The 24,152-nt window shown below is 45.9% G+C and overlaps 1 protein-coding gene across 1 annotated transcript; it reads left to right on the top strand.

Moving 5' to 3' along the window:
- Window positions 1-1,897: 1,897 nt before the first annotated feature.
- SMIM1 (small integral membrane protein 1 (Vel blood group)) lies at window positions 1,898-23,793 on the top strand. The gene is made up of 3 exons (XM_003341068.4): window positions 1,898-2,337; window positions 19,758-19,893; window positions 21,861-23,793. The coding sequence occupies exons 2-3, from the start codon at window positions 19,793-19,795 to the stop codon at window positions 21,985-21,987; spliced, it is 228 nt and encodes a 75-aa protein (XP_003341116.1). The 5' UTR covers window positions 1,898-2,337; window positions 19,758-19,792; the 3' UTR covers window positions 21,988-23,793.
- The last annotated feature ends 359 nt before the right edge of the window (window positions 23,794-24,152 follow it).

Genomic DNA, 24,152 nt, shown 5'->3' with positions numbered 1-24,152 from the left:
ATTCAGTCTGGAACTGCTAGTCTGAGATTCCCTTCAGGGTGGATTCTCACAGGAACAAGTACAAGCTTTGGGGTCTCCAACTTACAAGCTAGTCCCAAGAGTTGGGGTTCATCAGATCTTACTAGGCTACAAGTTTGGGGTTTCTAGATTCCATGTTGACACCCGGACAAGCCACTCAACCTCAATTGCTTAGCTCTTACTACTCTTCCTCCTTGAAACTGATACCTAGCATTGATTCTAAAATGGAAGGTAAGGATTAAAACCATCTTTTTTTAGGGGAGCCTGAAAGTTGGCCAGTCCTGAAAGCAACTAATCCAGTTTGACAGTTCAGAGAGCCCCAAATCAGAATGGCTTTGTGGCATGTGACCCCCTATGCTCATACCAGAGGGCAGTGTTGTGGGGAGGGGAATAGGGAGAGAGCTTTCTTTCTCACCTCCCTCCCTCACAGGATATGGTATCTGGAAATAGAGCTATGCAACCAATGGGGTATAAGAGTGTTCAGGGAGGACTAGTGTCCCTTCAGGGGTGCTCATCCTCCTTTGCCAGTAGCTCTCAGCAGTGGTTCCAAGAGGCTGTAGCATGTACAGTGGCCACATCCCAGTAAAAGCATCTCAGCCCGTGGAGGATAACTGATAGCCCTCAAACCCATTAATAAGTTAGGGAGATGTCTACCTCAGGCACGTGAAGACTTCCTCCATTGGAAGGGGTGGATGAGAACAATTTGCCCCAGCTCCATGAAGGCTACAGAAGCAAGAGTTTTGGAGTGCTTGGAGCTTGGTTAGACATGGAAGAAGCCAAGGTCATCCACGGCACCCAAACCATCACCAGTCATCTCGACTTTTGTCTTGCCACTGCTGGCCTTGGATGATTCTGGAAGAGAGAGTGAGGCTGACAGCTCTGCCTTACTTGCATCCAATTTATGGCAAGTCAGAAGACATCACCCAGTGATGATATTTTGGTCCTCTTTGAGTACAAAGGATACCAACCAACTCAACCAAGAGGGAACACCATCCAGCAGGAAAAAGAGACATTCACTCTTCAGACACACATGGACTTAGAGACAGATGCTTAGGTAGGATAATTTTATTTTTAAACCTTTACTTTCCATCTTAGAATCAATACTGTGTATTGGTTCCAAGGCAGAAGAGAGGGGAGGGCTAGGCAATGGGGGCTAAGTGACTTGCCCAGGGTCACACAGTTAAGTGTCTAAAGCCACATTAGAACGCCCCCTCTCTAGCTCTCTCACTAAGTGCCCTCTAGAGGAGGGATTCTTGCTCAATACAAGTAGTCTGGATCTGGTCACTGTGATATATAGTTTTAATCCTTACCTTCTATCTTAGTATTAATTCTAAAACAGAAGAGTGGCAAAGGATAGACAACTGGGGATAAGTGACTTATCCAAGGTCACACAGCTAGGAAGTATGAGACCATATTTGAACCCAGGATCTCCCGTCTGTCTCTAAGCCTGGCTCTCAATGTACCACCTAGCTGCCCCCAATCATCAATCATTTAAGAGAGGTACAAGCATCAATTTTACTCTCCAATCGCAGGCAAATGCATGCTCTCCAATAGACCCTTGGCAAATCCCCAATCGACCTACCAGGGCGGAGACAGAAACCTACCCAAGCTTGTCCCCTAACCCTCGGTGAGCCCCTCGGGAAGGCAGCTCGGCGGGCGGCCTGCGCCCCTATCTCGAGCCTCTTTTAAGCCCTTCTTCCGCAGTCCGGGAAGGAGAGCCCGCGGAGGGGACCCACCCCCTCGCAGCTAAGCGCCTCAGGCCATACAGCTGTGTTCCCTCTCCCCTCTCCCTCCCTCTACGGGGCTGAAGAGTTTGGCTCCAGGCTGAGCTGGGAGGAGCCCAAGAAGGCAGCCAAGTTTTGCCCCAAGCAACTTCCCATTTGCTCAGAAGTGCCGAGTCAGCGCTGGCCGCCGCTGTTCCCATTTCTGCAGCCAGGAGCCCGAGGGACAGCCCCCGTCTCCTCCTCCCCCTCCTCCTTTTTCTCAGCCTCCTTTAATCCCAGGCTGCCACCCCACGCAGAGCAGTCCAGCGAGCAGAGCAGAACTGAGCTGAGCTGGTGGCCTCCCAAGAAACCCCCCAGCCACTTCTGCCCAAGGCCAGAGACGCCCCAGAGGAATCTTCCTCCGACCCATCTCTTGGGCCGCAGCCGGGGGGCGCGGGGGAGAGGGACAGAGTCTCAGGTGAGAGAGACTCAGACAGACAGACAGACAGAGCGCGCAGCCCTTCCGCACCCAACACCGTCTCCTAAGACCGACGAGACTCTTGGCGTCTTCATCTAACCGGAGAACCACAGCCCTTGATCTGGGCTCCGCTCTAAGGTAAGGGCCATTGCTTGAGTCCGGTAGGAGATGGGGGCCCGGGGAGAGGGGAAAGCTTCGTGCGTAAACTCAGCCCTCCGGCCCGGAGGAGCTGTGCCTTGGCCCCGAGCCCAGTTCTTCTGTTATCTCCGTGGCCCCCGTTGTGGCGAGCTCCCGCGGATACGCTAAAAGGCTCTGTGGGACCTCGGTCAGCTCAGCCCCGTGGGTCTAAGCGGTGCTCTGGCTCCTTTCGGCGAGAGATGAGGCAAGGGGAAGAGAAGGGGGAGACCCGGGCTTATTAAACAGACTTTCTTAAAAACGTAATTTGTGCCGAGTCCTTTACCCATATTCTATTTGATTCTCTCAAGCACCCTGGGAGATAGGTGGATCCTATTATTATTATTATTATTAATCATTCCCTTTTCACAGTTGAGTAAACTGGGACTTAAGTGACTTGCCCTCAGGATTACAGTTAGGAAATAGCTAAGAGAAGATTTGAACTCGGGTCTTCCCGACTCCAGGGAAGGAGAGGGGGATAGATGAAGGGGGGAGAGAACCCGCTTTTACCTTGACTCTCCTGAATAGTTCAGATTCTAGAACTACGTAGCCTCCCCTCGCTCTTTGGCCAAACTTACAAGTGAGCATTTACATAGCTTTTTAAGGTTTGCTTGTGAGTGATCTTCACAGCCACCCCGTGAGATAAATGCTCTTAATACCCGGATTTTAGCGATGAGAAAACTGAGGCAAACATGTGAAGTGCCACCCAGGATCTAGGCAAGATTCAAACTCATGTCTTCCTCACTTCAAAGTCCAACATTCTCTCCCTTGTGATGTAAGGCTCAGCCACCCACCTCCTACAGATCCCGGAAGCTATTTGGTACAACTTGTACCAGAATTAATACCGGATTCCTTCCCTGTTATCAAAAGGGCTCAATCCCAAACCGGGAGGGGGTCTTCGTAGCCCCGAGCCCACTAGACCTTCCTTTCAGCCTTTTGCTGACCCTGGCTCTCTAGAGCCTTCAAGATTTGAGATTATTGTGTTTTTTTTAATTGTCTGTCTCTTCCAAGGCCCCCTTTGAGGTTTTTCTTAAAACTTTTGTTTGTATTTAGATACTTTGTCATTTCCTTCTCCAGCTAGGTAAATGGTTCAGTGACTTGCCCAGGGTCACATAGTAAGTGCAGGAGACTGGATTTGCACTCGGGTGTTGGCACTCTATCCACCGTGCCACCTAGCAGCCCCTGGTGTTCTTTGTGGCTCCTGTTTGTCCTCTGCCTAATTTCTGCTCCTTTCTCTGGGCTGCCCTTGGGGAGCTGGGTGGGCATGATCCCAGGATTGTTGGGCTTTATTTTTGTTTCTACTCCCAAAACCAAATCCATCCTCCAACCCACTTCAAAAGCCGGAACTAAAACGGGAAGATGTACACCACATTCTTTGGGAATTTCATTTCCAGGCGCCATGTTGGATCTTCCCTTTCCTGGCTCTCACCAAATGCCGGGTTAGGCAGTCCTTTTCTGTTTTTAAGCTCGGAGACCTGGTGTGCATTAAGGAGCTGCCTGGACTTTAGTTCCAGACACGTTGCTATATGGCTGAGTGTGACAGACTCTCCAGGACCCCCAGGTCCCTCCATCCAGATCTTAACTCAGCATCTTTGAATTCTGTCTTAGCAATCTTACAGCAAACTTCTGAGGCAGTCTCACTCCGTTTCTGGGCCTCAATTTCCTCATCTATAAAATGGATATAAAATACCTTTCACTGGCTGGGGGGAAAAGTGTTTTGTGGAAGGCAGTCAAATGAGCCTGTATTTGTGGTCTGCCATTTATCACTTGTTTGATCTTGAGCAAGTCTTATAAATTCTCTGGACCTCTTGCATGATTAGTAATGATAATAACGATAACAATAATAACTAATTAGGGGTAGCTAAGTAGCTATGGTGGTAGTAGTAAGGTGGCTAGAACTCGAGGCCTGGAATCAAAGGTCCTGGGTTCAAATCAGGACTCAGACACTTCCTAGGCAAGTCAGTTAACCCCAGCTGCCTAGCCCATGCCATTTTTCAATAACAGCTAGTGGAGGTTGGGTGGGTGGTAAGAATGGAGACCAGTGGGATTCCTACACGTATCCTCCATTATTACTACAAGATTACAAGGTCTTCCTCCCTTGGCACAGACAAATAGTCCCTATTCCCCTTAGCAGGGAATTTAGGTTTGGGACAATCAGATGAATCACTCCTTTACTGGATCACCTACAAGATAAGAGTTAAGACTTATAGGGATTTGTCTTCCCTGAGACCAAGGGTGAACACCCCTCTGAACCAGGCAACTGAACCTTCCCCCATTAGCCCTGTGTTTGCTGTTACCTTCAGTGTAAGAAATAATGAGATCTACAAGAAAAGTTGCCTTTGTCCAGGCTTCCAAGCCTTGTCCTGTTAATATGGCTCAATGCCTTTACCCATTAGTCCAGGCTCCTGGGTTCTCCTGCTGATGTGGTCCAAGGAAATGTCTACCCATCCCTAGGCTGCCACATCCTCAATTCTTGGGCCAGGTAAACAACTTTCTGATTGGTATAGCCTGTGTCTTCAGCCTACCAGCCTGAGTTGGAAGTCAGTTACCCTCCTACCCTCCACCGCACACATCTAGGGAAAGAAATGCTAAATTTAGGAAGGGAAGGGAAGGAAGGGCTATCCTTTTATACCAATCTTTAAAAAGTGCTTTAAAAAGACAGGAATCCAAATCCAATCAACTATTGTAATAGCCTTAGAATTGGGCTTCACAATTGTTACCTTCTGACCCACCTTCCACACCCCTGCCAAAGATCTTCCTAAAGCCTAGTCCAAACCTTCCCTTGGTCCTTATTGTCTCTCAGATAAAATACAAACTTTCTTGACCTTCTACAGTTTGCTTACAAATCCAGTTTATCCATGTCTATCTTATCTCTTTCCCCTCCTCCCTTCCCTTCCCCATCCTATCTTGCCATTTCCTCCTCCCTTCCTCCTATTTCCCTTTCCTTTCCCCTTCCCTTCCCTTCCCGTCCCTTCCCGTCCCTTCCCGTCCCTTCCCGTCCCTTCCCGTCCCTTCCCGTCCCGTCCCTTCCCGTCCCGTCCCTTCCCGTCCCGTCCCTTCCCGTCCCGTCCCTTCCCGTCCCTTCCCTTCCCGTCCCTTCCCGTCCCGTCCCGTCCCGTCCCTTCCCGTCCCGTCCCTTCCCGTCCCTTCCCGTCCCTTCCCGTCCCGTCCCTTCCCGTCCCGTCCCGTCCCTTCCCGTCCCGTCCCTTCCCGTCCCGTCCCGTCCCGTCCCGTCCCGTCCCGTCCCGTCCCTTCCCTTCCCGTCCCGTCCCGTCCCTTCCCGTCCCGTCCCTTCCCGTCCCGTCCCTTCCCGTCCCGTCCCTTCCCGTCCCGTCCCGTCCCTTCCCGTCCCGTCCCGTCCCTTCCCTTCCCGTCCCTTCCCGTCCCTTCCCGTCCCGTCCCGTCCCGTCCCTTCCCGTCCCGTCCCTTCCCGTCCCTTCCCGTCCCTTCCCGTCCCTTCCCGTCCCGTCCCTTCCCGTCCCGTCCCTTCCCGTCCCGTCCCGTCCCTTCCCTTCCCTTCCCGTCCCTTCCCTTCCCTTCCCTTCCCTTCCCTTCCCTTCCCTTCCTAGGTATTTAGAATGGCAATAACATCAATAAAAATAGGAAAATTAGGAATCGTAGGCTTGGGGGTGGTGGTGGAATCATTCTATTTTACTTAACATGTTAAGTTTGATTATCCAGATGGAAAAGTCTGCCAGGCCATTAGGGATACAGGTCAGAGAGAGGTTAGGGCTGGATATTTAGACTAGAGAGTCTTCTATGGAGAGATGATCATTGAGTCTAATGGGAGCTGATGAGATGACCACAAGAGGCTCTATAAAGAAAATAGGTCCCAGGCTTGAGATCTTGGGGGATGCCAGTTCTTAGGGGCCAAGAGACACTGACAGACCTCAGCCAAGGAGACTGAACAGTGGCCAGGGAGGTAGGTGGAGGACCAGGAGAGAAGATCCAAAAGGCCAAAGAAGGACAAAGTAGCAGGAAAATGGGACAGTCAACAAGATGGCCTTAGGGTCATCGATTCGGGTCTGGGAAGAGCCTCAGAGGTCTTTGGGCTTGAGCTGACCATCCAAGGCTACCAGTACTGTTTCTTTCCACACAAATGTGCTTCTTCACCTGAACTAGGGGGAGGTCAACTAGGGAGAATAGAAAGATTTTGAATGGAGCCGCTGGCTAACCCAGTGGAGGGAGCACCAGACCTAGTGATGGGAGGTTATGGATTCAAATGTGGTGTCAGATACTTCTTAGCTTTGTGAGCCTGGGCAAGTCAATTAACCTCGAATGCCTAGCCTTTGAAGGAGTGTTAGGAGGACAGAAGGTAAAAGTTTTTTAAAAAGAGATCACTGGAGAGAACCAGGGTGGTAGCTGTAAACCTCAAAATTCCTTAGACTTATAAATGTTGGAAATTTCACCATTGGGATATTTCATACTTGGGAAAATTTCTTACTGATAGTCTATTGGAATGGGAACCCCATTGGCATGGGAGGTTCCTCCTCCTCCCTTCTTAAGATTACTTTAGGACAGAAACCTTTTGCTGAACAATGGAAAGGACTTTGACCTATGCTTAAGCATAGAACAGGAATTTCTTTGAGTCTTGATTGATTTTAGAATTGATACAATGGAGATACTTGGAATCAATCTCACCCTATTCAGTCCTAATAGGATTGAGTAAGGGCTGCAGCCTAGATCAAAATTTAATTATTCCAATCTCAAGTTAACAGGATTTAGAAAGGGCTGTAGCAAAGGAGTAAAGATTTAATCATTTGAAAATATGACCTTCAACAGACATGTGCAAAAGCCAGAAACCTCTGGGCGGTCCTGGGTTAAGCTAGAGCCTCCATTGACAGGGAAATTGATGAACAGTGATTGGTAGATGTGAGGACTGAGGGGAGGCAACTTGGAGGTTTTCCTTAAAGATAGGAGGGTCTGAAGACTCAGGGAGGTGGTGGAGTTTTTGGTCGGTGTGGTTCGTGTGGGCTCTGAGAAGGCTTGCTCTGAAGGAAGCTGAAGGTGGGGGCCTCTGAGACTGTTTCTCCATTTTGGTCACGTGAGTAATAGGGACTGATCTCTTTTCTTTGCCCCAGCTATCTAAGGGCTTGGGCCTTTTGGCCCAGCCTAAACAGAAGGGGTATTTAAGCCCTATTCCCTTCTCTCCCTTTTTCTCTCTCTATCTCTAATTCCCTTCTTACTCCTATTGTAATTAAACTCCAAAAAAGGCTGACGGCTGACTTGAGTTTTTCATTTAGGAATTACATAGCTGATTCCTTGGCGACCTTAAATTAATATATATCAGTCTTTTAAAGTGATTCCCTTGTTACAGTATAGGTAGAAAGCTGGCCCCAGTTCTGTTCTACCTCTGTCATACTGGAGTGGGTGACCCTGTATAAGTCAATAAACTTCTTAATACCCAGGCAACCCAATAATACTCTGGTTGCTAACATGCCCAAATGTTCCAAGGAGTTTCCATGTTAAATTAAAGTGGACAAACATTCATTAAGCACTTACTGTGAGTCTAATATTTGGCTAAGAACTTTGTTATATCTTCACAACCACCTTGGGAGGTAGGTGCTATCTTGATCCCCATTTTACAGATGAGGAAACTGAGGCAGATGGGGTAAGGAATTTGCCCAAGGTCACACAGATACTGAGGCTAGATTTGAATTTGAGCTATGTTGACTCCAAATCCAGGGCTCTGTTTACTAAAACACCCAATTGCCTCTGAATGGAGGATATGAGGCAACCCCTGGACCAAGGAACTCATAGGTTGGGTTAAAAAAAAAAATTGACACAGATAAAGAGAAGGATCAGTGGTAACCTGGGAAGAAGCCGATTCAGCAGAAAAAATAAAAACCAAGACTTCTTCTCTAGGCAAAGAAAACTTGGCCAAGGATTAAGAATTGCCAGAGGGGGCAGCTGGGTAGCTCAGTGGATTGAGAGCCAGGCCTAGAGACTGGGTTCAAATTTAGCCTCAGACACTTCCCAGCTGTGTGACCCTGGGCAAGTCACTTGACCCCCATTGCGTAGTCCTTACCATTCTTCTGCCTTGGAGTCAATATACAGTATTGACTCCAAGACAGAAGGTGAGGGTTTAAAAAAAAATTGCCAGATACAGATATAGGAGCCTGAGAATAGGGGCAGCTGGGTGATGCCTCATAAAAGTATCAGGCTTGGAGTCCAGAAGACCTGAGTTCAAATGTGGCCTCAGACACTTAACTCTCTTTTGCCTCAGTTTCCTCTTTGAAATGAGCTGGAAAAGAAATTGGCAAACCACTCCAGTATCTTAGCTGTGTGACCCTGGACAAGTCACTTAACTCTTGTTTGCCTCAGTTTCCTCCTCTCAAATGAGCTGGAGAAAGAAATGGCAAATCATCTACCAAGAAAAGCCCAAATGGGTTCAGGAAGAGTCAGACACAAATGAGACAACTGAACAAGAACAATAGAAGAAACAAGGTACCCCAGCTGTCTTGGTTCATAGAAGCTCCCTTAGTGTCTTAGTAATTTTCTTCCCACTGACCATTCACCAAAAGAAATTCCATCAATTCAGTTTTTTTTAAAGTAAGTTAGGTCTAAATAAACTAAATAATTAATATAGAATACATCAATAAACAATAATAAAAATAACAACTAAATAAAATTTAAGGCCTAATAACTTAGTTGCCATTTGAAAAAATAATTCTTTAGTTGAAAAAAAATTTCAGTCTTTATCACCATTGTTAATGGGATGCAGGAGCCCCGCACAGGTTCTAAAACCGTGGAATCAGACAAGACTGAAGGCAGGATTGACTCTCCTGTAAAGATTTAAATTAATTTACAATAACTAAATATTATATTTTATAAAAGTTTTATTAATAAGGGTCAAAAAGAGGGGATGGGAGGAGCATACATCCACTTAAATGTGATCTCTCCCACATGGAGACACAGGAGAGATTGTAGGGAATTTTGGGAAATACTAAGGACTTCTGGGGAATGAAGTCAAAGGTTCAAAATCTCCATTTATACCCTCCTTGCCTATTTTTTAATCAATGGAGACTTGAATTCTCCCACGGGGCTCATAGTTTAGTCAAATCCTTTATTAAATTCCTTATAAGACACCGCCACATGATTTAGTCTTCTCAAGGTGTTTGCTTTTTATCACCACAAGAACCCCCAGCTCTGCAGAGACAGGACATCAGAAACAAGAGTCTCAGAAGTTGATGGCCTCCTTGCTGCAAGTACAAGAAAATTAAAATACCTTAAAACATTTGAGGAACATCAAAAAGAGAGTATGGTATCTTGGTGTTCAAGTATCACCCTATTTCTCTTGAAAATTGAAAATTCTGGGGGCCCCTTAGAACTAAGGAAATAAGGTTCTTTTATCACCCTTCAGTCCTGTCTGACTCTTAGTGACTCCATTTGGAGTTTTCTTAGCAAAGATAATTGGAGTGATTTTGCATTCTTCAGCTCATTTTACAGATAAGGAAACTGAGGCCAACAGGATGAAATGACTTGCTCAGGGTCATGTAGCTAGTAAGGTGCATTTAAGCTGGGGAAGATAAGAATTTCTGAGTCTCCCTCAGTGCTTGATAAACTCTCACTATCTATCTGCCCCTTTATCACTAGAGATCTTTAAAACCAGGAAGAATGACCACTTTCAGATTCCAGGACCCACTATGCTATTCCCTCTGAGTTACCCCCCCCCCCAAGTTATCCTATCTATATCTTATTTGTGCAGAGATAGCTGTTGGCAAGTTCTGGAAAACAGGAACATTTTTCACCTTTCTGTGCACCCCTAGGGCTTGACATGGCAGCTGCCACATTTAACAAAAAAAAAAATAAAATCTTGACTTTTCATTGTTCATGTGTGGGATAGACTAGATGGCCTCCAAGGCCAATTCTAGCTTGGCCATTCTGGGAATATAATGGAATAGAGCAAATGAGATAAAAAAATCAATCCTCCTCAGCATCTGGAGAGCAACCACCATATTGGTCCTTCCCAATTGGCTTGACTCCCATATTGGTCCTTCCCAGTTGACTTGACCCCCATATTGGTCCTTTCCAGTTGACTTGACCCTCATTGGTCCTTCCCAGTTGGCTTGACTCCCATATTGGTCCTTCCCAGTTGACTTGATCCCCATATTGGTTCTTCCCAGTTGACTTGACCCTCATTGGTCCTTCCCAGTTGACTTGACCCCCATATTGGTCCTTTCCAGTTGACTTGACCCTCATTGGTCCTTCCCAGTTGGCTTGACTCCCATATTGGTCCTTCCCAGTTGACTTGACCCCCATATCGGTCCTTTCCAATTGACTTGACCCTCATTGGTCCTTCCCAGTTGGCTTGACTCCCATATTGGTCCTTCCCAGTTGACTTGACCCCCATATTGGTCCTTCCCAGTTGGCTAGCCCTGGGCATCTAGTACTTTATAGAAAATGGGTGGTTGCTTTGGCTGGAAGGAAAAGGAGATTAAAAAAAAAAAACACTTGAGGGGAAAGAATTGAAGATGTTGGCAAATAATGAAGAGCATTCCTCTTGGAAGAACCACCCAAATTTGCCCTGTGGTTAAGGTGAGGCTTTGAATAGTGTATACTAAATCTCCCCCCTCTGAGTTATCCATCCCTTTGGGAGATGTTACCAAGTCACCCTGGGCTGATTTGAAGGATAACTCTTGGACCTGGTCTCTGGAAAGCTTCCCCACAAGAGAGATCTGGTTCAAGCCCCAGCCAACTGGCTGCCAGTGGTGTTTAGTACAAGAGAGACCACCATGGATGACAGACTCCAACTGTATAGAGGAAAATAGCTTAAACATAGGGCTCTCCCTGATAGTTGTTGTGGGAAGCATCTTTCCCTAAAATTTGAAATTTCCAAGAATACAATGCCATGTTTTAGGGTCCTGGGAAAAGGATATTTGTTATGGTATCCAGTGAAGGTTATTATGGAACTCACATCTTGTAAAGCCTCAGCTCAACTCTAAATTACCTCCTTCTGTACAGGAGACCTCAGTGAAGATCCGAGTTCAACTCCTAGCCCTGCTGCCCAATTCTGTTCATTACCTGTGTGACCTTTTTCTCTGTGTACCTTCATTTCCTCCCCTGTAAAAAATGGAGGTAACCATAAAACATATAACCATAAAACCAATTTCCCCAGGGTTATTTTGCAAATAAGATAACTAATATTTGTGAAGTGCTTAGCCAACTTTGTTATTTAAACTCTAGTTATTATTCCCCATCACAGCTGCTAGGGCTTCCCTCAAATTATCATTTTTTTTTGTAAAGAGATTTTATTTTATCAATTACCTGGAATAACAAATTTCCAAAGTTCTATGATCCAAATTGTCCCATTTCTTGGAGCTGGCAAACATGTATCAGATGATTTTTTTCATGAGTTTTGAATAGATTTCTATGTGCATATATTTTCTCTGGTCTGAAGATAAAAATTTTTTTAAAACCTTTTCATCTTAGAATCCAAGGCAGAAGAATGGTATGGTCTAGGCAATGGGGGTTAAGTGACTTGCCTAGCTAGTTGGCTTGACCCTCATATTGGTCCTTCCCATTTGGCTAGACCTGGGCATCTAGTACTTTATGGAAAATGGGTGGTTGCTTTGGCTGGAAGGAAAAGGAGATAAAAGAAAAACACTGGAGGGGAAAGAATGGAATATGTAGGCAAATAAATAAATAAATACCCAGCTAGGAAGTTTCTGAGGTCTGATTTGAACCCAGGACCTCCCATCTCTAGGCCTGACTCTCAATCCACTGAGCCACCCAGCTGCCCCCCTGAAAGTAAATTAAATTCTTTAAGTGCTGGAGCTGTTTTATTTTTGTCTTTTTTCTTACTTTTAAGTGCTTTATAACTTGTTGAATGGAACTGAATTCCAGACTCCACCCATGTGCCCTAAAGGATCTGGGGATAGATTTCTCCATTTCTCCTGTGATGGGCTGTAATCCCCTGGAGGGCAGAGATTGGTTTATATTGTCTTTATACTCAGCTAGATGGTACAGTGGATAGAGAACCAGGCTTGGAATGGGGAAGACTCATCTCAGACACTTGTTAGCTGTGTGACCCTGGGCAAGTCACTTAAACGAGCTGGAGAAGAAAATGGCAAACCAGTCCAGTACTTTTGCCAAGAAAAGCCCAAATGGGGTCTGAAAAAATTGGACAAGACTGGAAAATAACCCCTACATAATATGGAAGGCACTTGATCCTTTTTCAATGGAACTGAATTCCAGCCTCCACCCATGTGCCCTAGGAGCATCTGGGAATGCTAGATTTCTCCTGAGATAGTCTGTAATCTCCCTGAGGGCAGGGATTGGTGTATTTTTTTATAAAGTCCTCCTGCCAATTAAACCCTTCTTCCCTGTGTTTATTGAAGTCAAGGTGACTTGACCTCTCCTGGCACAATGTTTTTCTCTCTAGCAAGTCAACTCACTTGAGCCAGATGCTTGCTAAGTAAGTGCCAGGCACTGTGCCAGACACAGGGGATGTATAGACAAGAAAGAAGCAGCCCCTGCCTAGGAGGAGCTCACATTCTAGTGGGGAGGACACTATGTGGATACAGATAAGTAACCAGGAAGCCTAGACCCAGAGGACGGGATCCCTGAGAGTGACAGCAGGGGTAGAAGTGGGGAGGATGAGGGAGGACTGATGGAGAAGGTTGTGGAGGGACACTTGAGAGGCTCTTCTGCATCCCCCTCTGCAGTGACACCATAGCCTGGCTTCTTTGAAATCAAAAGGAGGAAGGGAAAATGGTTTTCTCACTCATTCTGTCTTCTGCTTGGGAGGTCCACTGGGTACCCCAAGTGCCACTTGTATGCTAAGTTGGCATTTGGGGAGACAAGGGACCAGGAACTGAGCTGTTTCTTTAATCTTTGGATTTTGAAGAAGGTCCTTCCAGAACTATAATATCAGAACTAGAAGGTCTCTTAAGAGATAACGTAGTTCAATATCCCCATTTTACAGATAAGGAAGCTGAGAAGCAGAGAGGACAAATAAAGGAACAATTGTTTTCGTAGAATCTGACTCTCTGTGACCTCATTTGGGGTTTTCTTGGCAAAGATAACTGGACTGTTTGCCATTTCCTTCCCTAGATGCTTTTACAGATAGGGAAACTGAGGCATAACAAGGTTCAGTGACTTGCCCAGGGTCACCTAACTAGTATCTGTGACTAAATCCTATCTGTTTAGCCACCTTGCAACCCAGCTGTCTCTTACTCCAGGAAAACTTGAGGCAAATGAGGTCACAGAATTGGATTCAAATCTGAATGGACTCCTGTGCCTGTGCCCCATCACAGCACCATGCTATCTCTCTCCATAGATTTCCTTTCTCCTCTGTGCCTTGGGTATCTGGGAAAAACCAATCCCAAACCCACATACATAACACCCCTTGAAGCTGCCTTTTATCCAGTTGGCTTCTCCCTGGAGGGGAAGAATCTTCGCCCTTTTCCCCCAGAGGTCCTTCTCTATACCCAGAAAGATCAATTATGGCTTCTAGGCAAATTCATCATTTCCCTAGGAGGCTGGTTTGGACACTAGCCTTGCCCTGCCAAGTGGTTGTGGCAGCGTGGCCATTTGGTAATGAAAGCAGGGATTGCTTCATTCTGGCCCCTCCTGGGTTTGCTCACTGACCCCTGGAAGAAATCTGCTCAGGGCAGGGAGAGATAAGGGCCTGGCTTGTGTTTGGAAGGAGATGATGGTCCTAGGCAACCTAGGAAGGTTGCCACACACCATAGAGCATGGGCAAACCCATTCGTTCAATAGACTTTGTCTAATGTGAGTGAGTGCCCATACTGCTGAGGAATCAGGATGCCGTGGCTAGAGTTCTGGGGGGCCAGAAGTGACCTGTTTTAAATTAGATCTGGTGGTCAGAAACCACTTTGCAAGCCTCAGTTTTCCCATCTGTGAAATGGATGTAATGATGTCTTTTGTACCCATCTCATAGGATTGTTTTTGAGGCACAAAAAGCCATTACATTGGTAATATGGTTTTCACCTTAAAAAATGCTCTATAAAAGTAATTTTGAAGGGACAGCATGGTGCTAAGACCGATGGTGTTAGAAAGCAAGGAAGGGAATAAACAATTATGTAGCACCTATTGTATGTCCAGTAAGCTTGACTAATATTATCTCATTGGATCCTCACAACATCCATGAGAGATAGATGCTATTATTATTATCATTTCCATTTTAGAGCTGGGAAACTGAGGAAGGTAGAAGCTAAATGTTTTCTCTAGTCTTAAGCTAGTGTCTGAAGCTGGATTTGAACCTAGGATCTCCCATCTCTAGGCCTGGCTCTCAATCTACTGAGCTACCCAGCTGCCCCCTGTCTAGACTCTTCAGCTAGTGTCTGAGGCTGGATTTGAACTTGAGTCTTCCTGGCTCCAGTCCCAGTCCTCCATCCAATGTGTCACCTAATGGTCTCTGGAAGCAGCAGGCTTTCCATTGCAGTGTTTGGATGGAGGGATGGCTAGGAGGAATGTGATGGAAGGGATGGAGGGATGGATAGATAGACTTATTTGCCTAGAGTCATAGGGTCCAACTCATCAAACACAAGGCCTAAATCCAGGTATTCCTGGCTTCAAGGCTGGTTCTTTAACAGCTGCACTCAGCTACGTCTTTAAGAACCTACCGTGTGCTAGGTGCCTGGGACTTAAACGAAGACCAGAGGATCACACTGAAGAGGTAGGTTGGAGTCAGGTTGTGAATGGCCTGAAATGGGCAGCAGTGGGGAGCCAGTGAAAGTTATTGAGGCCAGAGGAGAAAGGAGTGTCTGGTTACATCCTGCTGGTTTTCTCTTCTGGACTTTGTAGCTAAGGACCAGCCATCTGAGATGGAATGAGGGAAGGGATGGAGAAGACAACCTGGGAGAAGATTAGCATTTGGGCTGTTGTGGAGGTGATGATATGGAGGTGACAATGTTGCCCTAGAAGGCAGGAGTCCCAGCCTTGTCCCTAACTTGCTCTGTGACTTTTGCCCTCCCCGTGCCTCAGTTTCCCTCTCTGTCCAGTGATGAGAGGGGGTAAAACAAGATGGTCTCTTCCAGCTTAGACATCCTGGAATTCTTTCAAAACTCAGACATCTGGCTTTGACCTCATGATATCCCTCATTTTCTCAGGACTTCCTTTCTTCCCTCCGACTATGGTAACGACTTCCCAGTTGGCCTCCCTATTTCCTGTCTCTGCACCTCTTCAGCCTGTGTCCTTGGCCAAAGAAACTGGCTAAGGAGTGTTTCAGGGAATTGCTCAGACCTCACGTGGCTCCTAGTCTGCAGGATAAAGTCCAGATGCCTCCTCAGAGCAGAATTCTACCTCCCCTTCCCCCTTTCCCAGCCCTGGCCCCATCCAGCCTTACCTCCTAGAGTCCATTGCTGTGGCCCTCCAGATTTCCAGAGGACCTTCCCAGGCTAACCATCCTAATTTGGGCCACAGAAAGAACTTGCCACTATTTAGAGCCCATTAAGGCAGAAATGGGCTGTCTGGGACAGCTCAGTCTTAAGAATAACTACAATAAAACTGGCATTTCAGTGGCACTTTAAGGTATTTATTCGGTCACTTGTCCAACTCCATTTGGCAGAGATCCTGGAGTGCTTTGCCTTTCCTTCTCCAGCTTATTTTACAGATGGGGAAACTGAGAAAAAAAGGGTTAAATGACTTGCCCAGGGTCACACAGCTAGTAAGTGCATTTAAATGAAGTATCTGCTTAATATATACCTTAATTATATACACAAATGTAAAGTCTATACATAAATAATTGTAAAGTCTATACATAAATAATATTACTTATTATATAGGTGTACATAGATCAATTTAGATAACATAATCTAATTTTATATAATGTATAAATTTATGTTACATATAAACAAATTATATAAATGTTATATTTATAACATAAACATTAACTTGTTATAATAATATATTAATATACTTTTATAATATGATTTTCACATGGGATCACACATACCATACATATGATTACATAAATATTACATATGTGGTCACACACATGTAATTAGTACATAATTCAATTTGATCCTCACAACTCTTGTGGGGTTGGTGTTATTATTTTTAAAAAACTCTTATCTTCTGTCTTAGAATCAATACTGGATATTTAGGCAGAAGAGTGGTAAAGGCTAGGCAATGGGGGTTAAGTGACTTGCCCAGGGTCTGGGAAGTGTCTGAGGTCAGATTTGAACCCAGAACCTTCCATCTCTGGGTCTGACTCTCAATCTACTGAGCCATGTGGCTGCCCCCTAGTTGTCCCCATTTTACAGATGGGAAACTTGGGTGAGTTGAAGGAACTGATACCAATGTGGTAATAGTAAGTCTCAGAACCCCTCTGTGGAGTCCAGGTCCAGCCCTCTTGCCAATACACTGCATGGCTTCATTATTTTTTTAATTCCCCCCACGGGAATTCTTCCCAACAAAACTGACTGACTTTTTTTTAACGGAAAATTTTATTTAATTAATTTAGAATATTTTCCCATGGTTCCATGATTTCATATTCCTTCTCTCCCCTCCCATAGCCAACGCTCAATTCCACTGGGTTTTACATGTTTCATTGATCAAGAGTTATTTCCAGATTATTGATATTTGCACCAGGGTGATCTTTCAGAGTCTACCTTCCCTGATTGACTATTATGGTTTCTCATTCATTTCACTGGCCTTGGATTCCAATCTCTACCACTTGGGACCTGTGGGGCTTTGGGCAGCTCATTTCCCTCTTCCTGCTGCCTCAGTTTCCTCTTCTGTTAAATAAGAGCATTTAGACTAGCTGGGCCCTGAGATCCTTCCAGCTCTATCACACAGCTATGATCTATGGTCTGAGGAGTCTATGATCTTTATTCTACCCCTCTGTCTCCTGGGATTTCCTCCCACCTTTTCCTAATGATCTAAGTCCTGGGTCCTTTAAAGCTTTTTATGTCTTCCAGGAAGCTTTCCTCAACTACTGGCATTCACAGATCTCTGGTCTCCTCCTATAGAGTCTATTATTAGTTACTTAGGTCAATCAGTTAATCAATAAATATTAAGCACCTACTATGTGCCTGGAACTGAGCTAGGGACAGAATACTCTGTATTCAGAATTCTGTTCCTATTTTAGAATAGACAGAAAGGAAGGCAGAAGATTCAGTCCCTCAGTCTATTGTCATGCCAACAACCAGCCCAAAGTAGACAAGAATCAAAGGATTGTGCTAGCATTCATTCAATGAATAAACAATTTATTGAGCCCCTTCTGTGCTAGGCACTGGCAATACATGAAGAAAAAGTTGAATCCTCAAGAAGCTTCCATTCTACTGAGAGAAAATGGATAGATAGAAAAGTAGGTAAACCAGGCTTTAGGGTGTCCTAAAATTCTGTCCCCCCAACTAGATGGAAAACCTCTTGAAGGCAGGGACTGTGTCTTAGCATCCCACATGTTTCATACTCTGCTTCAATTCAGCAAATAGCAACCGAGCACCCACTAGGAAAAAGGGAGCCTGTGAGCATTTGTTGACTGCTAGATTGATTCTCTTCGAGTCTTTTCTTTGCAGCAACCAGGTAGTACAGTGGATAGAGTGCCAGGCTTGGAGTTAAAAAAACAAAACAAAACACCTGAGCTTAAATCCAGCCTAAGACTCTTACTAGCTGTATGATCCTGGACAAGTAGCTTAATCCCGTTTGCCTCAGTTTCCCTGTCTGTAAAATGAGCTGGAGAAGAAAATGGCAAACTCCAAATGGAATCAGGAAAAGTCAGTGACATTTTCTTTGCTGCTCTCTGGGAAATGACGATGAATGGATGATAAAAAAGGGATGGATAGAAAGAAAGAAGGAGCTTTGCTTTTAAAGGGTAGGGAGGAAGAGGGGATATTGTCTCCAACCCCTTCCCAGAGTGCCAGGTCAATGGGATTGGCCAGTACCAGCCTTCTTCTGGCATCCCGAACTTTTAGTTATAATTCTTATTGCACTGGCCCTTGGCTTCCCTCTCTCCCAGGAGGAGGCAGGCACAGAAGACTTATCAAGCAAGAATGTACTTATCAGAGTTTGGCAGCAGTTTTGCCCTCTCCCTAGCCCTGGCTGCCTCCCCTGTGCAGGCTGACAATATTCCACTTGTCAGAGATTAGCACCAGCCTTCTCCCTTGCCTGATAAGCCAACAGTGGACATAGGAGTGCTCAAAGGGGGTGGTGGGGGGGGGTTAAGGGGAAAAGCCTTTGAGGCTTAAACCTCCTAGGCAGTTGTTCAGTCCTGACTCTATTGGGATTTGACATTTCCTTCTCCAGCTCATTTTACAGATGAGGAAACAGGCAGACAGGGTTAAGTGACTTGCCTAGGGTCACACAGCTAAGATCCTGGAGGGGTTTGCTATTTCCTTCTCCAGCTCATTTTACACATGAGGAAACAGGCAGACAAGGTTAAGTGACTTGCCCAGGGACACATAGCTAAATACCAGAAGGGTTTTTCATTTTCTTCTCCAACTCATTTTACAGATGAGGAAACTTAAGGCAGACAGGATTAAGCAACTTGCCCAGGGTCACAAAGCTCTAAAAGTTCCAGCCAATTTGGCTTGACTCAACTACTCCTAACCAAATCCTTAATTTCATCCATGAGGGTGGCATCCCTTCTATCCAAGCAGATCACCACCTATCCCAGCCTGGCCCTGACTTCCCATGAATCTTTGATAGCACATCCATCATGGGTCCCTCACTCATCATGTTTGTTCACTCCTTATTTCTGTGATGACATTTTTAAGCCAAAACTTGTTTTTAATGTAAAATGAGGCTGGGATAGATGAATGAAGCACATTTTCATTTTGTGGAAGAAAAGAAAGAAAGGAAGAGAGGCTCCTTCTTAGGTTTAAATTTTTACAAAGACATGTCAAATGATTAAAGAATAATACAGAGGATAGCTAGATGGTTCAGTAGATAGTCTTGGAGATGGGAGTTCCTGGGTTCAAATCTGGCCTCAGATACTTCCTAGCTGTTTGACTCTGGGCAAGTCACTTAAGTTCTGTCTGCCTCAGTTTCCCCATTTGTAAAAACCGTAAAAAACCACCTACCTCCCAGGTTTGATGTGAAGATCAATTATTGCAAAGTACTTAGCACACAGTGTCTGGCATATAACAGAGTTCTAGAAGCATTAGCTATTGTTAATGTCTGAACATTCTCCAAATCAGATGGAAGGAGCTAGAACCTGGGGGAGTGGGGCGAACAATGAAGCAACCCATTAAGTTTGAGTGAGAATCTGGATATCTTGACTTCTTTCAGCTGGCTAGGCGCTGGCTTCTTGGACAGTGACAGACATGGGATGGGAAAGGTACAAGACTAGTTCATCTGCTCAGGTCAGGCCAATGAACCCCCTTGCTGACTTTGTTTTTCCATCTGGGAAATGGACCTTAGAATGGACCCTTAGAAAGTTGTGTAACCCTCTGACTGATTACTCCCTCTTCAAGGCCGGCCCTTTCTCACTCACTCCCACCTTGGAAAGATGGAACCCCAGGAGAGCGCCGTCCAGTACAGCCGATGGAACAACAGCCAGGATGAAGTCAGCATGAATGTGTCGACCCCAGAGAGCTCAGGCTGTGAGCGGTAAGGAGTCCCAAGACTCTCCCACCCTGGGGTGGGCTGAAGGGAAGGGATACTCTTGGCCAAATTCTCTAAAGCTCCCAATCTGGGGTCAATCTCAAAAGGACCCTGCCTGGCAGAAACAAACAGCTGGACTGTTTCAATTGATTCTACACTGGCCAGCACGGTCGTGTGCCAAGAATTGTGTCATGAGCTTCTTTGAAGACACCTTGTTTTGGTCCCCTCTGCTGCTAGGACTTTCCTTCTGACATTTTCTGCCTTCTCTGATATAAAGCTCTTTACATATTCTTTACACTCCCATTGGAGTGTAAACTCCCTGAGGGTCGGGGATTTTTTTTTTTTTAGACATCCCTAGTGTATAGCACAATGCCCAGCACTAGGAAGCAGCTAGGCAGCACAGTGAACAAAGAGCTAGTTCTGGAGTTAGAAGGTCCTGGGTTCAAATCTAGTCTCAGATACTTCCTAGCTGTATGACCCTGGGCAAGTCACTTAACCCTGATTGCCTAGCCCTTACTTCGCTTCTGTTTTAGAATTGATAACTAAGATGGTAGGCAAGAGGCTTAAAAAAAAACAACAACTCAAAAGTAAAAAATAAATGCTTATTGACTGACATTAGTCCTCCTTTCCCTGCTCATGAACCCTGGACAGCTCCCAATGGACAGCTTCATTTGGCATTCAAAGCCCTTAATCCCTCTCCCCCACTCCTCATTCTCCTAATCATTCATTTCAAGCCACCTTCTCTCCCTCTAGCTATGCCTCTTTATGACCTTTCTTCATGGTCTTTGCCTTCCAGAAATGGCCTTCCCTTCTCATACCCTTGCCCTTTATCAAAACCTTGCTCTAGCCCATGTTGCTTTCTCCCTTCTCTGATTTCTCTAAGCCTCAGTGGCTGGCAGTGGTGAGACTGACTCAGGCAGCTTTGCATGGTGTTTGTGCCTTAATGAGGGTCTGTCCTGATTCCCCCATCCTAGGTAGGATGCAAGCTTCTCCCAGAGGGCAGGAAGCCATATCTTGTAGATCTTCTTCATTTCCTTAATGCCCAGCAGAGTAAGTGCTCTTTGGAAACAAATATCTATTGTGTACCTACTCTGTTCCCCTAAGGCAAAAATGAAAAATCCCTATCCTGGTGAGGGGAACTTTGAGCCAATTGGATCTACCACTGAACACCTTGGTGATCTTGAACAAGTCACTTAAATTCTTTAGGGCTCATTTTCCTCATCTGTAGAATGGACCAGATGGCCTCTGAGATCCTAAAGAAGTATACATTCTCCTGAATCGAATCTGGGTTAGAAGTGGGCACTTCCTGAGCCATCTTTGTGGTTCTGGAGCCCATTGGCTCTGCCACTTATAACTATGAGCTGCGTGATATTGAGGGTGCTGCTTCCCCTTTGTAAGCCTCAGTTTCTTCATCCATAAAGTGGGGATAATCATTCAGAAGCCTGGATTCAGATCCCAGCTCTGGTTCTTGGGTGACCTTTGGGCAAGTTTCTAGCCTTAGTTTCTTCATCTGTCAGATGAGGAAGGTGCAACTTCAAAGACTCCCTTCCGTTTCTGGACCTAGGATCTCGGTATCTTTCTCCACCTATTTCTTAGGGTTGCCATTAGGAAATCACTTTGTTAATCATGAAGAGTCATAGAAATCTGAACAAGGGTCAGAGGTCCCAGAGAGATAGAAGAGACCTGCAGGGTAATGTGGGTCAGTTTGACAGATGAGGGAACTGAGGCCCAGAGGGGATAGATATCTAGTGCTGCCATTTGTTTAATCTGTACACCAATCTTTTATTATCTCTGGGTATGACTCCTGCACCTAGATCCCCTGAATCAGCAGAGAATATCTCTGTTCCACTCTAGTCTACTTGCATGAAGGCTGATGAAGGTCCAGTCCAAGCCACTGTGGGGATCGATTTGTGTCTGTGTCTCTCTGACTCAGTTGTCCTTGGGTGGGGGCGTGTCTTGTCTCCTCAAACCAGGGTCTACAATAAACTATGCACCGGGAAGCTGGGCATCGCTATGAAGGTGGTAGGCGGAATCGTTCTGTTCTGGGTCATCTTCATCATCGGCTACATCACTGGGTACTACATCCACAAGTGCAAGTAGCACTTGTCTGAGCCTGCTGGACACCTTTTCCGAGGAGCCCTCCACCCACCCAGAGACCTCTTACTACCTGGCCAAGACCATCAGGCCAAGGCTGCCCCCTGGGGGCACATACACCTATAGAGATAGACACACACACACATATACACACACAACGGGACAAATATAGACACAAAGACTCTTTTCAGAGAAAGAGAGGATATGCTGAAACAAATACAGAGGCAGACACTGGATGAGAGAGAGAGAGCAACACAGATACACCAAGCCAAAACATTGGCCTGCGAGAGACTAGAAAGATGAGACAGATACTCTGCTACAGATACACAGAGATGCTAAGAGAGACATACATACAATTAGGCACATACAGGCTAATTTACTGAAAGACAGACTCAGAGAAACAGACACACACTAACAACAGAAACAAATCTCTTCTCTCCTGCCCCAGGATAGAATTCCAGACCAAGCCATCCATAACCCAGCCCTCCCCTGCCACATTCCAGCCGCAGCACACTCAGTTATTGAAGCCCAGGATGGCAACTCTCATTCCCACCCTCCTTGGTCACTCCTGGTTCTCCTCACCAACCCGATAACCTCTCCTTTGGACCTGTGGCTGCCCTCAGATAGCCAGAAGTCCAAGAAAGATGAGAGAAGCCAGGAGACAGTTTTATCCTTCAGAAACCTTCCCAGGGATGACTTATGTTCATGGCTACAGTCAGACCCAGAGTCCCGATGCAGTGTCTACCCATCCCTACCCCATATTTGGTGAAAGCAGGACCTAGAAGGGAGAGAACCATTTGGTTGGTGAATGCCACAGTGGGAACTCATTACCAAACTGGCACTCAGAATGGGAATTAAGGCCACTTCTAGGGTTCAATTTCTGCCCATCCCTGCTCTAATCACAGAGTGGGGAAGTTAAATATGTCTCTTGCTGTGAGTATTCCTCCTCCTCCCCTCCCTCATTCCTCCACTAGTTCTACTACTTGAGAAACGACCCATTTTGAGCCCAATTTCTATAGAAATTTGTTGAGGAAGATAATGCCATCTCCATCTCCAGCAAGATTTTTTAAAAGGAAGGCAGCATTGTGTGTAGCAAAGAGGGACTTTCCCCATCTATAAAATGGGATAGACTAGATGACTTTGAAGGTCCTTTCCATCTATGGGAGTGATTCAACATGGAATTCTAGCAAAGTCAAAATTTTCCCATGGTTCCCAAAAGTCAACAGGGAAATTCCTAGCCTTACCTCTTAACTCCTTGTTCCAGCTCCAGGATCCTCCCTGAGGCTAAGAGGCACCCGCAGCTGTGTCACTGGTCTCTGTGTGTATGTGTGTGTAGGGGAAAGGTGTCAGCCTTTCAGCCCTGGGACCATTGTAAGTTATCCCCTCTGGTTATTGCTCTGCCCTTACCTGGATTTGCCCTCAATTGCTGCACATAAGTCCCAGGGAATTCTATTCCCCTGGCCTGCCCTGTCCTGAAGGTAGAAAACCCCAGTAAATCTGAATTGGAGGGCTCTGGTGTTTCTGATGGACCCTGGTCACCAGTTCCACAAAGACTTGGAGCCAGGAGAAAGCGGTTTCTATCCTGAGGAGCCTTCCCTCCTGATCCCTGACCTAACCTCAGAGGCAGGGGCTGAGCCACGGAAGACTGGGGTGTCCTGGGTGTTGAGCCCCAGCTTCCACATTCCCCAACCCCCTTCCACATGCCTGCTATTCTTTTCAGAGAAGCAGAATAATAGAAAGAGAAAGAAGAAATAAACACTAGATGGGAAGATTTTAATAAACAGACACTAACTTGCTGTGTGACCTTGGACAGTTCCCTCTCTGAGTCAGTTTATTCTTGAAAATTGACAAGATGGTTTCTAGGGTGGAATCATCATCACTGTCGATACTTGCAGGAGTGGCTGCCATGGAGGTGGTGTGGTAGTTTGGGGGTGTAGTTGGCACATGCAGCTGCCAGGGGGATGCCACAAAGTCTCTTTGATGCTGAGGTGAGTGAGAGGAGGTACTCTTGGGACAAGACTGCTACTGGTGTTACTTGGGGTGGGACAGTGCTGTTGGCATCTCCCCCATTTCCCACTCCGAAACAGGGTTCCGGTCACTCCCTCTGTGTCCTCTTCTGAGGACCCTCTCAGTGTGGACATTCTACACTGAGAGTCTACCACAGTTCACAA

Source organism: Monodelphis domestica, chromosome 4 (assembly GCF_027887165.1).
Source record: "Monodelphis domestica isolate mMonDom1 chromosome 4, mMonDom1.pri, whole genome shotgun sequence".
NCBI lineage: Eukaryota > Metazoa > Chordata > Mammalia > Didelphimorphia > Didelphidae > Monodelphis > Monodelphis domestica.
The sequence above is the reverse complement of the archived record's forward strand: the minus strand, read 5'-3'. Positions and strand labels throughout refer to the sequence as shown.

Excerpts from the sequence above, each read along its gene's own strand:
- SMIM1 (XM_003341068.4), top strand. The coding sequence starts at position 19,793 with ATGGAACCCCAGGAGAGCGCCGTCCAGTACAGCCGATGGAACAACAGC. Across the intron at positions 19,894-21,860 it reads GAGAGCTCAGGCTGTGAGCG|GGTCTACAATAAACTATGCA; the intron begins GTAAGGAGTCCC and ends TCCTCAAACCAG.